The 12,132-nt window shown below is 53.5% G+C and overlaps 2 protein-coding genes across 2 annotated transcripts in view; one reads left to right on the top strand and one right to left on the bottom strand.

Moving 5' to 3' along the window:
• Ak8 (adenylate kinase 8) overlaps positions 1-1,386 on the bottom strand; it is a 66,073-nt gene extending 64,687 nt beyond the window's left edge. Inside the window, exon 1 of the mRNA XM_029568762.1 lies at positions 1,218-1,386. Coding sequence (XP_029424622.1) covers positions 1,218-1,301 — 84 coding nt within the window. The 5' untranslated portion in view covers positions 1,302-1,386. The remainder of the gene's footprint in view (positions 1-1,217) is intronic.
• A 614-nt stretch (positions 1,387-2,000) lies between these two features.
• Positions 2,001-11,668, top strand: Spaca9 (sperm acrosome associated 9). The gene is made up of 5 exons (XM_008843952.1): positions 2,001-2,051; positions 7,274-7,455; positions 9,857-10,059; positions 10,684-10,831; positions 11,601-11,668. The coding sequence occupies exons 2-5, from the start codon at positions 7,312-7,314 to the stop codon at positions 11,610-11,612; spliced, it is 507 nt and encodes a 168-aa protein (XP_008842174.1). The 5' UTR covers positions 2,001-2,051; positions 7,274-7,311; the 3' UTR covers positions 11,613-11,668.
• The last annotated feature ends 464 nt before the right edge of the window (positions 11,669-12,132 follow it).

Genomic DNA, 12,132 nt, shown 5'->3' with positions numbered 1-12,132 from the left:
AGTGTTTTGTTTCTCCAAAGAAATGATCATGAAAAGAATACTCAAACAAGCTCAAAGCTTTCTTGGTAATTGCTCTATCAAGCCAACTGGAAGGCAGGCCGGGTTCTCTAGAGCAGACTGTAGACCCCCATCTCCTATCCCCCAACTCCTGTCTCCCTGAACCATTAACACTTTATGAAGGAACCATGCTTGCTGGAGATGGTTTCTCCGCCTGAGCTCAAGTGTCACCATGGTTATGCTTTGGGGGTTGGAGTAGACCTCCAGAAGCAGGAGGTCTAGAAACTGACCTCCAGCCTGCCTTTGTGCTTCAGTTCAACTCTAAAAGTCTTTTGCACCACCCCCCAGGGCACACATGGCAAAGTGGGTCACATGAAGACGAGGAAAGGTTTTGGCTTAAGACCACAGTAGGCTGGGGGCCAGGATGAGGGCTGCAGGATTTGGGAAAGCTGGGTCCTAAGGACAGCAGACGCTGTCCAGGAGGAAGCCACCTGGGTAGGGATGCCATATTGAACTTGGACAACTCCTGTAACCAGTCCTCCAAGGAATAAAGAGACACTTGTGCCCCTTTGACTGTCTGTTGAAACAAGGGTCCCCCAAGAAGCTGGAATTTCCCCAGGAAATTGTGCTGGCGGAAGAAGGCTGAAACCTGGTTTCCAGGCAGAGATTACAAATAGTTCTGACCACTTCAGACCACCTTGCAGCAGACACAGGCGCCAGAGAGGATGATGATGGGTCAGTGATGGATGAGACCACAGGTTGACCTATGCGCAACTCCTGCCCTCTATTTAAACCTGAACCTCATCACACCCAAAACGGATTTGGGGGGTTCTATGGACCTCTTTGTTTCTCTTCCAACATGGTCACATTGAACAAATCTCTGCTCTCAGTATTCTCTTTGTTGAGGGCAGGTGGCTGAGCCTGACTTGTTAGGGCTGCCAGGGCCCAGGGTGGTAAGGAACCCCACCCCACCCCCAGCTCAGGCACCTATAAGGAGGCATCCAGCAGTCTTGGATTGTGAGAGCCTGGTTACCGCCGGATTTCACCGGAGGGGGACTGGGGAGAGGGTCTCCTCCCAGACCCAGCTGCCGGCTGGCGGTAGAGCCCAGGCGCAGTCCGTGCGGGAGGCCTGTCTCCGCCCTGCTCCCTCCCCGGTCCGGCCCTCGGTGGGTCCCCAGGCCGCCTCGCCGCGCTCCCCGTCGCCCGCGCCTCCGGGTCACCTGCATCAACTCGAAGATGTGGTTGTCCTCCCCGTACTGGGGCATTTCTGGGGGGATCAGGTGCGGGGCGGTGGTCGCGTCCATGTTGCGGGCGGCGCGCGGCTCCCTAGTAACCGCGTTGCTAGGACGCTCGCCAACGCGTCACCTGCGCAGGCCGCCGCCTGGTCTAGTCCTGGGTCAAGTTCTGTCCGCCCGGCCCGGCCCGCCTTCCTGGCAGACGCGCCTGGCGGGGGAACAGACCCTCCCTACTCGGAGGCGAGGGGACCCCCGCAACAGCTCGGGGCCCGGACACCCCAGGGGCAAAAGCGCGGGGACCCCGGACACCCCAGGGGCCATAGCGTGGAGACCCTAGCACACCCCGAGGGGAACATCAGGAGGACCCCGGGATACATGGAGGGGCCACACGGGGGCCACAGCTCACCGATCCAGGACCCCTCAAGGGGGCTCTGCCCCTGGAAGCAAACCCTGCATTATCCCCGCACGGGCCCGAGCGCAGGGAGTTTGGAGTCCAGCCCTGGCTCTGCACCCTGGGCCCCGGTTTCTCTGTCTTTAAAACGAAGGCACCGGGGCAGATGTGGGGACGCGCGTTTGCAGACAGCAAGGCGGTCTGTGGGACCCGGTGGCTGCAAACTGGGCAGATCTCCCAGCTTGGACAGCGTGGCCATGTGACCCAATTGCCTAGGTACCTGCGGTCACAATCAGCGCGGCCTCCTGGCCTCCGCAGCCCGACCCCACCCACTGGACCTTTCCACCCTCCGGAGCCCAGACACCCACGGAGGCGCTCCAGCTTCTGGGCGCTTTGTGAGTCGAAGGCCAGTCCCGCTCACGGCCAGGGTAATGCGGGGCTGGGGCGCTGGAAAACCCGGGGATGGGCAGGAAAGTCTGTGTCTGCACGGAAGGCTTTGCACCGCCTTAGAGAGACTATAGGGGAAGGGCTCTGCGGGTGCAGTGGGAGCTCTTCCTCTGCGGGGAGATCCAAACCACTGTGTGTATTCACCAAGAGGGCCAGGCACAGCCCACAGGGACAACCCTAAGTCCTGGTGCTGGTTTCTCTGGACCTTGTGAGCCTGACAGATTTGCCCTGTGATGGGTTTCCACCCTGGAGCAGTTCCCTTTAATCATGAGAGTCACCTGAATCTCACCTCTGTCACTTTGGATAGCTGTAGCTCATCTCTTAAAAGATTCTTAAAAACTTGTATCTCTGTGGGTGCAAGTATGTACACATGCATGTGGGTGTTGAGAGCTCCCCTGAAGGTAGCTACAGGCGGTTGTGAAGTGCCTGATGTAGGTGCTGGGAACTGAACTCAGGCAGCAAGTGCTCAGGGGTTAACCCTGAGCCATCTCTCCAGCCCCTGGAGCTTCACTTTACATGCCTGGCATTCATGGGTCAAGAACCAAGTCAGGCTTGCCCTCAGGACTCCTGGGACACCGCAGCAGGCATGTTGAATAAGTACCCTCACTCCCAGGATCAGACTGGGCAGAGCAGTTGGCTGGGCCACTTTGGGCTAGACAGTTCCCCTTTCTGGCCCTCTTTCCTCACCAGATGCTGAATACAGACTCAGTCAGCAGCCCAATCCAAACCCCGTCCTTCAGATACATAGCCTGAGACCTAGCTAAGGAGAGAAGATCTTGCCCAGGGCAATGGGTTAGGAACAGGCATCCAAATCCTGGGCTCTGACACCCTCCCACATAAAGAGAGCAGCACTGCCCCCCTTTACCCCCCTCCCATAAGAGGTTCCTCAAAGTGGCAGCCCTTGGTAGGTCTGTCAAACCAATTGCAAAGACATCTGGGAAAGAAGTGACCCTGCCCCCAACAAAGGACTCAACAACTAAGCTGCAATTTGCACTGGGGAGGTTCCGAGTGCTTCCTGGACATTTCTGAAATGTTTGCCTTTCTCCTCATTTATTTTAAGCCCTAGGCACTTTTCATACCATGATCCAATCTTCTTTAGCGGCCTGGAAAAATACAAATCAATCAAAGCCCCAAACCTATGGGGTAATCATTTTTTTCTCCCTCCTCCCCAAGAGGAAGACGCGCCTGCACCCACGCCTTTTTCCCCTCTAATTTGGCTGCAGACTTGCTTTCAAGGGGCTATCACTTTGGATAGCTTGTTACAGCCCCTCTCATGACATCCCTGACGTGTGCTGTCACAAGTTGCTAAGATCAAGAACCAAGTCGGGTTTGCTTTAGGAGGCTCGTGGGGCCACCAGCCAGGCAGCACTGTGTTTGTGGAGAAGTCCGCAGAGGGTGTCAGAGAGCTGAAACACACCTAGGCAGCCCCAAGGACAGCTCTCATTGCTATGGGAGTGGAAGTGAGGCCCAGGTCTGGCTAGTGGGGAACCCTAGAAGTGGTTGAGTAACTCTTCTAACCCTTGGTAGCATCTCCCATCTGTCCTCCAGAACCCTCAAGTCAGCGGGATGCCTGGCATGCTCATCTCAGGAGCAGCAGAGAGGGAGGGTGATGAGGGACAGGTCCAGGCTTGCCTACTTCCTAGCTACATGATTTCAGCCTCCCTTGGCTGTCCTGTGTGATTGTGGTGGTCCCTCGTCCTAGGCGACAGCCAGGGCTTGAGATGAAACATGCCCAGGGCTTCCCTGAGCCCTGTCTAGTGCACAGCAGCTTATGGAGGGCTGCAGCATGCTTTTATTGGCCCTGAAGATGACCCCCTGGTAGACCACATGGCCCTGGCTTCTATGTGTCCACTCCTTCTCCACTCTGAGCTCTGCCTTGCCCTTTTCCCACTTCAAAAGAGTTCATCCCGGGGCAAGGGCTGGCACACCCTGCCCATTGCTGTAGAACCCAGCACAATACCAGTCTAGAACAGGATAGGAAAGACCCAGTGTGGTGCTTGTCCCTCCAGCCCAAAATAAAAGCCTTCAGAGCCTCCTCTGAACTCCTGGCCTGATCCTGTTCCACATCCTTGCCCCTCAGCCTAGTACAACCCACCTGCCCCCTTCTCTTTTTTGGCCTTTTTGAGACAGGGTCTCCCTGTAGCCCCAGCTGGTCTGGAACTGTGTAGACCAGGCTGGCCTCAAACTCAGAGAGATCTGCCTGGCTCTGCCTCCCGAGTGCTGGGATTAAGGGATTAAAAGTGTGTGCCACCACACCCAGCTAAGCCCCTTTTTTTCAAGCTAACTGTTCAAGTCTAATTTCCCCTCCACCAGGAAGCTCAGCCCTCAGCATCCCTTGTTCCCCTTGAGGTATACAACCACACCTATTGAGGCAGTTCCCCATCACTTGCATACTGGCTAATCAAGGTAGCAAAAGCATTTTCAACCCGCCTTCCTTACACCTATCTCATGACATGATCATCCCAAGGCTGAGTGGCTACTGCTGTCTCCCAGTCTATGTTAGGACACTGAAGGTCAGAAACTAAGAGCAGCTTGTCACCTGAGGCCAATGATAAGGGGGGAACAGAATCTGAACCCAGGACTGGTGATTTCAGGGTCACCTCTGCCATTGCCTATCACAGTGCTAAGCACCATGGGTAAAGGCCAGGCTAGCAAGGCACATCCCTGTCTCCCTGGACACCCACCTCCAAGCCACTCTGACTTCTAGGTATTCAACTTGAGTCATCTGTAAGTGGCAGGCGTAGGGTGAGGCACTCATCTGGGAATGGAATGTAAGAGCCCTTGAATCTCAAAAGTCAAGATAGATATGTTAATACAATATTTTCTGAAACTCAAAATGAACACCAAAAATCCATTTAGAATAAGCTATCACAAGTTGATAAAGACAAGCTTGTTACTACCCAGTTTTTCCCCTTTTGTCCAGTAGGGCAAGGCGCAGTGCTGACTCCATCCTATCTTTCTTAAAATTCTGCTATTTTATTCTTTTTTCTCTTAAATGGATACTGAGTTTTTTGGCATCCCTGCCCCTAAATTCTACCTCCTTCCCTTTTCCCTATACTCTGACTTCACAGAAAACCACTGTCCCCAAGAGAACCAACTCTGCCCCATGATGAACACATAGTAGGTGCTCAGTAAACAAGGCAGAGTTCTGAGTGCAGGGAGAGAGGCTGGGAAGGAAGGAAGGGGGTCCCTGCCAGGCCTTGCACCAGACTGACCACCAGGGCTGCAGCTCCTTCCAGCTGTTTGGCAGGCCTGGTGCATGTGCTGCTAAATTTGACCTAGGCACCCACTCAGGTTAATGGAGTGCAATTTGGCGGTGACCCCGTGTCTCTAAACGGTCTCCTCCAGTCACCTCCAGTTCTGATTTATGGGTCAGCCCTTCACGGAGGCCATGTTCTGGTCCACTGGCGGTTTCCTTTACTCTCCTGCTGCCATTTCTTCTCCACAGAGGTGCCCCGCCCTCCGGCCTTGCTCACAGTTCAGGATACTAAGGGGGACAGAAGCGTTTTCCACTCCACTCTGACCTCAGGAAGCTGCCAGTATGCCTTACTTACACTTGACCTTGCTCTGCCTGTCCTTTATCTTCTAGTATCTTTTTAAATCTTGTGTTTTAATCTTCAAAAAATGTTTGTGTGTGTATATTGCCTGCATGTATGTAAGTGCATCCATGTCATGCAATGCCTGTAGAGGTCAGAAGAGGGCGCCAGATTCTCCTGGAACTGGGATTGCAGTTGTGGGTGCTGGGAGTCAAACTCTGCTCTACAAGAGCAGTCAGTGTTCTTAACTGTTGAGTCATCTCTCCAGCCCCTCATCTAGCATCTTGCCTGGGGCCTGACTTTGGCATAACCTCCCCTGAGCCTGCTCATGTGGCACAGACTGGCATGCTGGAGCCCGAGCTGTGTGCTGGGACCTGGCAGCGGTGAGGGTGGGGGCAACGGAATGTGGGGCAGAGAAGATGCTGTTTAGACATCAGGAAGCTTGGGACCCAGGGGTCTCTGGTACAAACTCACTGTGACTCCCTGATCTTTAGACCTCCCTAGAAGTTACAGGGCATTGGCCTTCTACGATCCTTTCCAGCGCTAGGATTACACAGGTCTGGGACCTGAGGTACTCTGCCCATGTTCAGCAAAACTGTGATGTCACTGAGTAGCACCCTCTGCTCCTTCTGCCCATGGGGAACCCTCAGTGTCTGCAGACAGCTCATATTACACTGACACTATGATGATGGTCTCTGGGGATATTACTGACCGAGGTCAGGCAGGCAATTAACACAGGAAGGGGAGAAGGCTGGCCCCATACCTGTCTGGGACCCTGCAAACCTTACTCTAGGCTCTCGCCCCAAGCCCAGACTGTGAGACAGTTTCTCACACAGGACTGCACGCGATGACTCTTCCTCCTGCTTGGCTCACCAGGGTGAGCCAGACTGACTCTAACCAACCACAGTGAGGCAGAGTTGTTTTTTTAATTATGAGTGTTCTGCCTACATTTTTGTTAAGTGTACCTGTGCATGCAATGCCAGAAGAGGGCGTCAGATCCCTTAGAACTGGTGTTACAGACAGTTCTTAGCTGCATGTAGATGCTGGAAACTAAACCCAGGTCCTCCGCAAGAGCAGCCAGTGCTTTTAACTGCTGGTCCCCTCTCTCTAGCCCCAGACTTCTGTATTTTGAGACAAGGTCTCACTATGTAGCCCCAGCTGGCCTAGAACTCAGAGATGTGCCTGTCTTGCCTTGTGAGCGCTAAGAGTGAAAGTGTGAGCCGCAACACCTGGTCCAGACATCTTTGTTTTAAACTGATCTCTGCTGGTTTGGGGTCCTGTGGCTTGTCCTTTAAGCCAAGTTCTGCCACAGAGAGGCCCTGGGAGTTGTGCATGTGTTAGATACCTGCAGTCTGGAGAAACTGTTTCCAGCTGAGGGAAGGCCAACAACAGCCATGGCAGAATGTGCATTTATATTACCCTGGGAGGGGAAATGTGTAAGGTTGAACTTGGTACTGCTACAGAGGACAACTTAGATGACCCAAGTGTGTGGCCTCCTGGAACCTACTTCCTTTTCCACAAAGCAAGATGCAAACAGTCCCTGTCCCTGGGGGATGCGGGAAGACATCCAGATGGGCAAAGGGTGGCAGGCACAGAAGATGCTTCCCTCAGCAGCTACTGGGAGATTCCATAGCCTGGGCCCTCAAGGCTCTTTCTCCTCCCTGTAGATCCCTCCCGAGGGATTCCGTGAGCCCCTAGGCCCACAATGAACGAAGTGAAAGAGTCCCTCCGCAGCATCAAGCAGAAGTTCAAGCTCTTCCAGCAGCAGCAGTTCACCTTCATCTCAGCTCTAGAGCACTGCAGGGAGAATGCCCATGACAAGATCCGGCCCATCGCCAGCATTGGACAGGTGGCACTGGCAAGCGCGAGCACGTGGGCTGGGGGTGACTGGGAGGACTGGGGAGGCAGGGAACCTGGGGAGACCAGCCCGGTCCCCTCACTCAAAAGATGAAAGACGACGTACTAGGAGTCAGAATGGGGACTCAGGCCTAACTGAATGAGTCCTCTCATTCATCCCTGTTTACATGTGAGTTAATAACAGTGCTTAAAGCACAGGCTCAAGAGTCAGCCAGCCAAATCTTAAGGCCATCTGCCACCCCGTGACCTTCGGCCAGTGAGTTTACCACACGACTCGTTTCCGCACCTGTATGAGGACGGCATCCATGGGGGATTCCTGATTCATGGGATGCACTCAAGTGTCTGGTGTCACGTGCCAGTCCTGGGCCGAGCACTGGGGATTTGTTGGTGACCAGGTGGACAATGGTCCCTGTCATCAGATTCTGCCCAGGAGTGAGGACTGACCAGATAAGCACACCGTCAGAGGCTTAGCAGACACTTATTTAACCTATTTCTTTGAGGGTGAACTGCTGACCAGGTTCACTCAATGGGGGTTGGAGGCCATCCAGGGACTTAGGGGTCCCAGCCACAACACAGCTAGGAACACACACAGGCTGGTCCCCGAGACTGAGAAGGAGCCACTGTGAGGGAGTCGCCTGCTTAGAGGTGGGGTGGGACTGTACAAGCCTAGAACTGCCTGTCCAGAAGTGAGGCCACGGGAAGCAAGCAATCCTTGCTGGAAGCATCCTTTAACACTTTCTAAATTTTTTGGGGGGGGGTCTTTTTGAGACGGGGGTCTCCCTATGGCCACAGTGGGCCCGGCACTATGTAGGCAGGGTGGCCTTGAACTCACAAAGATCCGCCTGCCTCTGCCTCCCTGGTGTTGGGATTAAGGGCGTGTGCCCACCACGCCTGGTTTAATACTTTCTAAATTCTGTAAAAATTTCCTGCTTTTTACTTGAAAAATGGCTGAACACAGAGGCGGAAACACCCATGTAAGTTATCCTATACCCACCAGTCTGTCACTGGTCCATGCCCAGTCCCTGTGCTCCTGAATGAATTAAAGGCACTTGGCTACATCCTCTGGGAGTTCCAAAGAGCTCAGCCTTCCCAAGTTTCCAATCTCCAATAGCGGACCGGGTTCCACCTGTCTGAGCACCTGCACCGTGTGGCTTTCGACAACCTTAGATTCAGAAGGGACGGCTCTGCTCCACCCCTTTTCTCATGCCCAGAGCACCCAAGGGATGCCACTGAAATGTGGTCACACCTCAGTGCACACCTCAGTGCCCAGGCAGGAGTACATTCAGAAGTCTCTGTCACTTACAAGCTTGGAAGCAATCCCTCTGGATGGCTACAAAATACGGCAACCCTGTCTAGGCTGAGACAGCGTGGGGTGTTGGAGGAGGTAGGGAGGCCCCTCCTTTCATTACTGTGTTGAGTAGTAGCTGACCATGAAATGAATGGCTCCGGCCGTCAGACCTGAAGCCAAGCCAGTTCCTTCTAAGCATGAGACCAGGCATCTCACCTGGCCTGGGCTCAGACACAGAGTCCCTGCGTGGTCCTAGGTAACTGGACAAAGACTCCACACCTACCAAGGAACAGAGTTAAAATACATCAGAGAATCAATGTCCTCAGCCCCTTGTATGCTCCTTTGGCAAAGTGTCCATGGAACCTACCCAGAGTCACAGGGAGGGGGGAGGCTTAACATTTTAGGTTCGGTATTTAGATATTTGGTATTTTGAATATGGAGTGTGGCAGAGAGCTGACATGGACAGTCATTCAGAAGTCTTTGTTTCCTAACCCTTTAAATGCAGCCCAAAGTGTTCTGATTCCTCCTGCCTCCTCAGTGACTTAGGTGGTTAGGGTCATGGGGTTCAGACCAGGTAAGCCATTTACACCAGCACCCCAGCAGGGCATTTCACCATTCTGAGCCTCCAACATTTAGGGCATTTATCTGTAAAATGAGGATTTAAAAAAATTTTTTTTTAATTTTTTTGTGTGTGTTGTTGTCTGTAAGTGCACCTGTGTCATGCAATTCCTGAAAAGGCCAGAAGAGGGCATCGGATCCCCTGGAACTGGAGTTACAGACAGTTGTTAGCCACCATGTCAGTGATGGGAATTGAACTCCGGTCCTTTGCAAAAGCATTCGGTGCTCTTAACCACTGAGCCATCTCTCCAGTCCAAAATGAGGGTTTTTAAAGGTTCCTACCTAATGTGAAGAGTTTAGGTGAAGAGCAAGTGAGACCAGGCCTGGAAAAGTATTTTGTGTGGTGCCTGGGACACAAAGGTTAGCTGTGTGTTGTAACCTGTATGTTCAAATGCTTTGTGTCTATCACCATGCCAGTGAGCCTGGGAGACCCCCCGTGGGACTAGTACAGGCCTCTGTCCAGCTCATGACACACTGGCCTTTGCAGGTGCAGAGCTACATGGAACACTACTGTAACAACTCCACAGACCGGCGCATACTGCTCATGTTCCTGGACATCTGCTCAGATCTGAACAAGCTCTGCCAGCACTTTGAGGCCCTGCACTCTGGCACTCCCATCACCAACAACCTTCTGGAGAAATGCAAAACCCTGGTTAGCCAAAGCAACGACTTGAGCAGCCTCAGAGCAAAGTAAGCCCACCGTGGGTGCGTGCATGGGGCAAGGACTCTACGAAGTGCACAGGGTCTACCACACTGACTATCTGGTCATAGCCTCTAGTCCTGGTCTCCCTAAGCACCGAAGTCCTAGTTCCCATTTATTTATTGGAATGACTAACCTAGTCAGCCCGACCTAAAACTGGGTCATATATAGTAGGACAAACAGTGCTTCCTGGGACTTAGCACCGGGCCAAGGGGGAAGAGGCTATGGAAGTTGGAATGCCAGCATCCCTGGGGTGGCAGCAGCACATGGTTCCCACAGGCTGACTCTAAATAGCACACAGCACCGGACCCGCATTCAGTGGGGCTCCTTAGAGGTCAGGGTAGGGAGGGCTGAAGGCACTAGCAGTGTTTTGAAAAGGTGACAGGAGGTGCTTCCCCTAGTATAGGTTCCTACAAAGTCTTTGAAAACTCTTGCTCTCTATACCAAGAAGCACCTGGGGCTCCTAGCCGTGAACCTGCTCAACCTGGACCTGGAGGGACAAGCATGTGTCCAGCTGTCATAAAACTTCCGGGGTGACTGTTGTCCAAGAGTCCTGCTTGCCCCCACAGCAAATCCCCCACAGCCTGGCTCACCGTTGGCTCACCATCCTGCAGGTACCCACACGACATGGTGAACCACCTCAGCTGTGATGAGGCCAGGAACCACTACGGAGGTGTGGTCAGCCTCATCCCCATAGCCCTGGACCTAATGGAAGAGTGGATTGCCCATTCCGAGAAGCTACCTCGAAAAGTTCTACAGCATGTGAGTGAGCTCCTGGCTGCCCAGGGAGCTGTGGCCGCAGCCAGTAGCAGACCCGCCCAGACGACGGTTACCCAGGGCTGGTTAGGAAAACACAAGGATAGGCAGCTTGCAACACAGTGTCTCAAACCTAGGGGGAGAGACAAAGCCTATCCAAAGCCTCCATGGAGGCCACCTGGTGGGAAACTGTAAACAAGTGTCAATTCATTTGGTTTCCACTGGTTGATCCCCACCATGAACCTCAAAGGGGGCCAATACAGTGTTGAGAATCTCAGTCCCTCTTGCTTTCACGTCTAACTCTTCTGCCTCTAAGCTGTGTTGATGAAGAGGATCCTCACTGATTGCCCAAATGATACGGCGTTGGTAGGGAGTGCCTCAGGAGAAGGGTGTTGGGCTGGCGCCCAGGCCGCCCAACCACGGCAGGCACGACACCTTGGCCTGACGGTGTTATGCAGCGAGCCGACTGGAGGACCCTCATAGTTCCATGTCTTTACAAGAGAAGCGGGAGGCGAGGCACAAGGTCTCTCATGAACAAAGGGAGGGTCAGCAGGTTGAACTCAGGCACTGGGCCAAAACAAAGGGGATAAATGATAAACCCTTTCCCTCTCTTACTTGGGAGAGGGAGACTGTGGCAGAACCCAGAATTCCCTCTGTGGCTCTTTAAGAGGACAGTGACCTGGCCTTCACGGTGGTCTAGTCCCAAACATTGTACAGCACATCCTTGACTGCTGACTGCCAAAAGTGAGGTCTGACTGTGGCTTTTCCCTCACAGGGGATGACTTAGCTTCTGTACTGTTGCTTCCTGGGGGGAGACAATCAAGAATAAAGTGTTCTACCACCACCCTGCCTGCTTGGTTTCCTGGGCTTTACCTCTGAATAAAAACCTGCCCTTTTCAGACATCAGAGGGCAGTGGGCACTGCCGTGGGGCTCCCATTCTGCTCCTTTACCCCAGGACCCAGACCTGGCAGTCAGGAGCCTGTTGGGGGTGGGGGCGGGTGTCTCAAAATCATGTAGAGGTTATCTCCTGCCTCTGCCCAGGGCCCAAAGGGCAAGGAGTCCGTAGGGAGCAGGTGGCAACGGCTACACTGTCCCTTATCACCACACAACTGGTCAGGCTCAGGGTCAGCCAGCTCTCGACAAGTCTACCAAAAGGACTTTCTGAAACCGAGGTGGTCAGCCCCTTGGACGCAGACACGGATGCTGGAGGTGACCTCCTCTTCCTCATGTTGACTTTGAAGCAGACAGATCAGCTGTACACCCCAAGACCAGAAGCCATGACTTCTTACCCCCACATCACTACTCA

This window comes from Nannospalax galili, unplaced genomic scaffold, assembly GCF_000622305.1.
Source record: "Nannospalax galili isolate Female #2095 unplaced genomic scaffold, S.galili_v1.0 scaffold300, whole genome shotgun sequence".
NCBI lineage: Eukaryota > Metazoa > Chordata > Mammalia > Rodentia > Spalacidae > Nannospalax > Nannospalax galili.
The sequence above is the reverse complement of the archived record's forward strand: the minus strand, read 5'-3'. Positions and strand labels throughout refer to the sequence as shown.

Coding starts and splice junctions, on each gene's coding strand:
- Spaca9 (XM_008843952.1), top strand. CDS start 7,312: ATGAACGAAGTGAAAGAGTCCCTCCGCAGCATCAAGCAGAAGTTCAAG. Junction 7,456..9,856: donor CCATCGCCAGCATTGGACAG/GTGGCACTGGCA, acceptor TGGCCTTTGCAG/GTGCAGAGCTACATGGAACA. Junction 10,060..10,683: donor TTGAGCAGCCTCAGAGCAAA/GTAAGCCCACCG, acceptor ACCATCCTGCAG/GTACCCACACGACATGGTGA.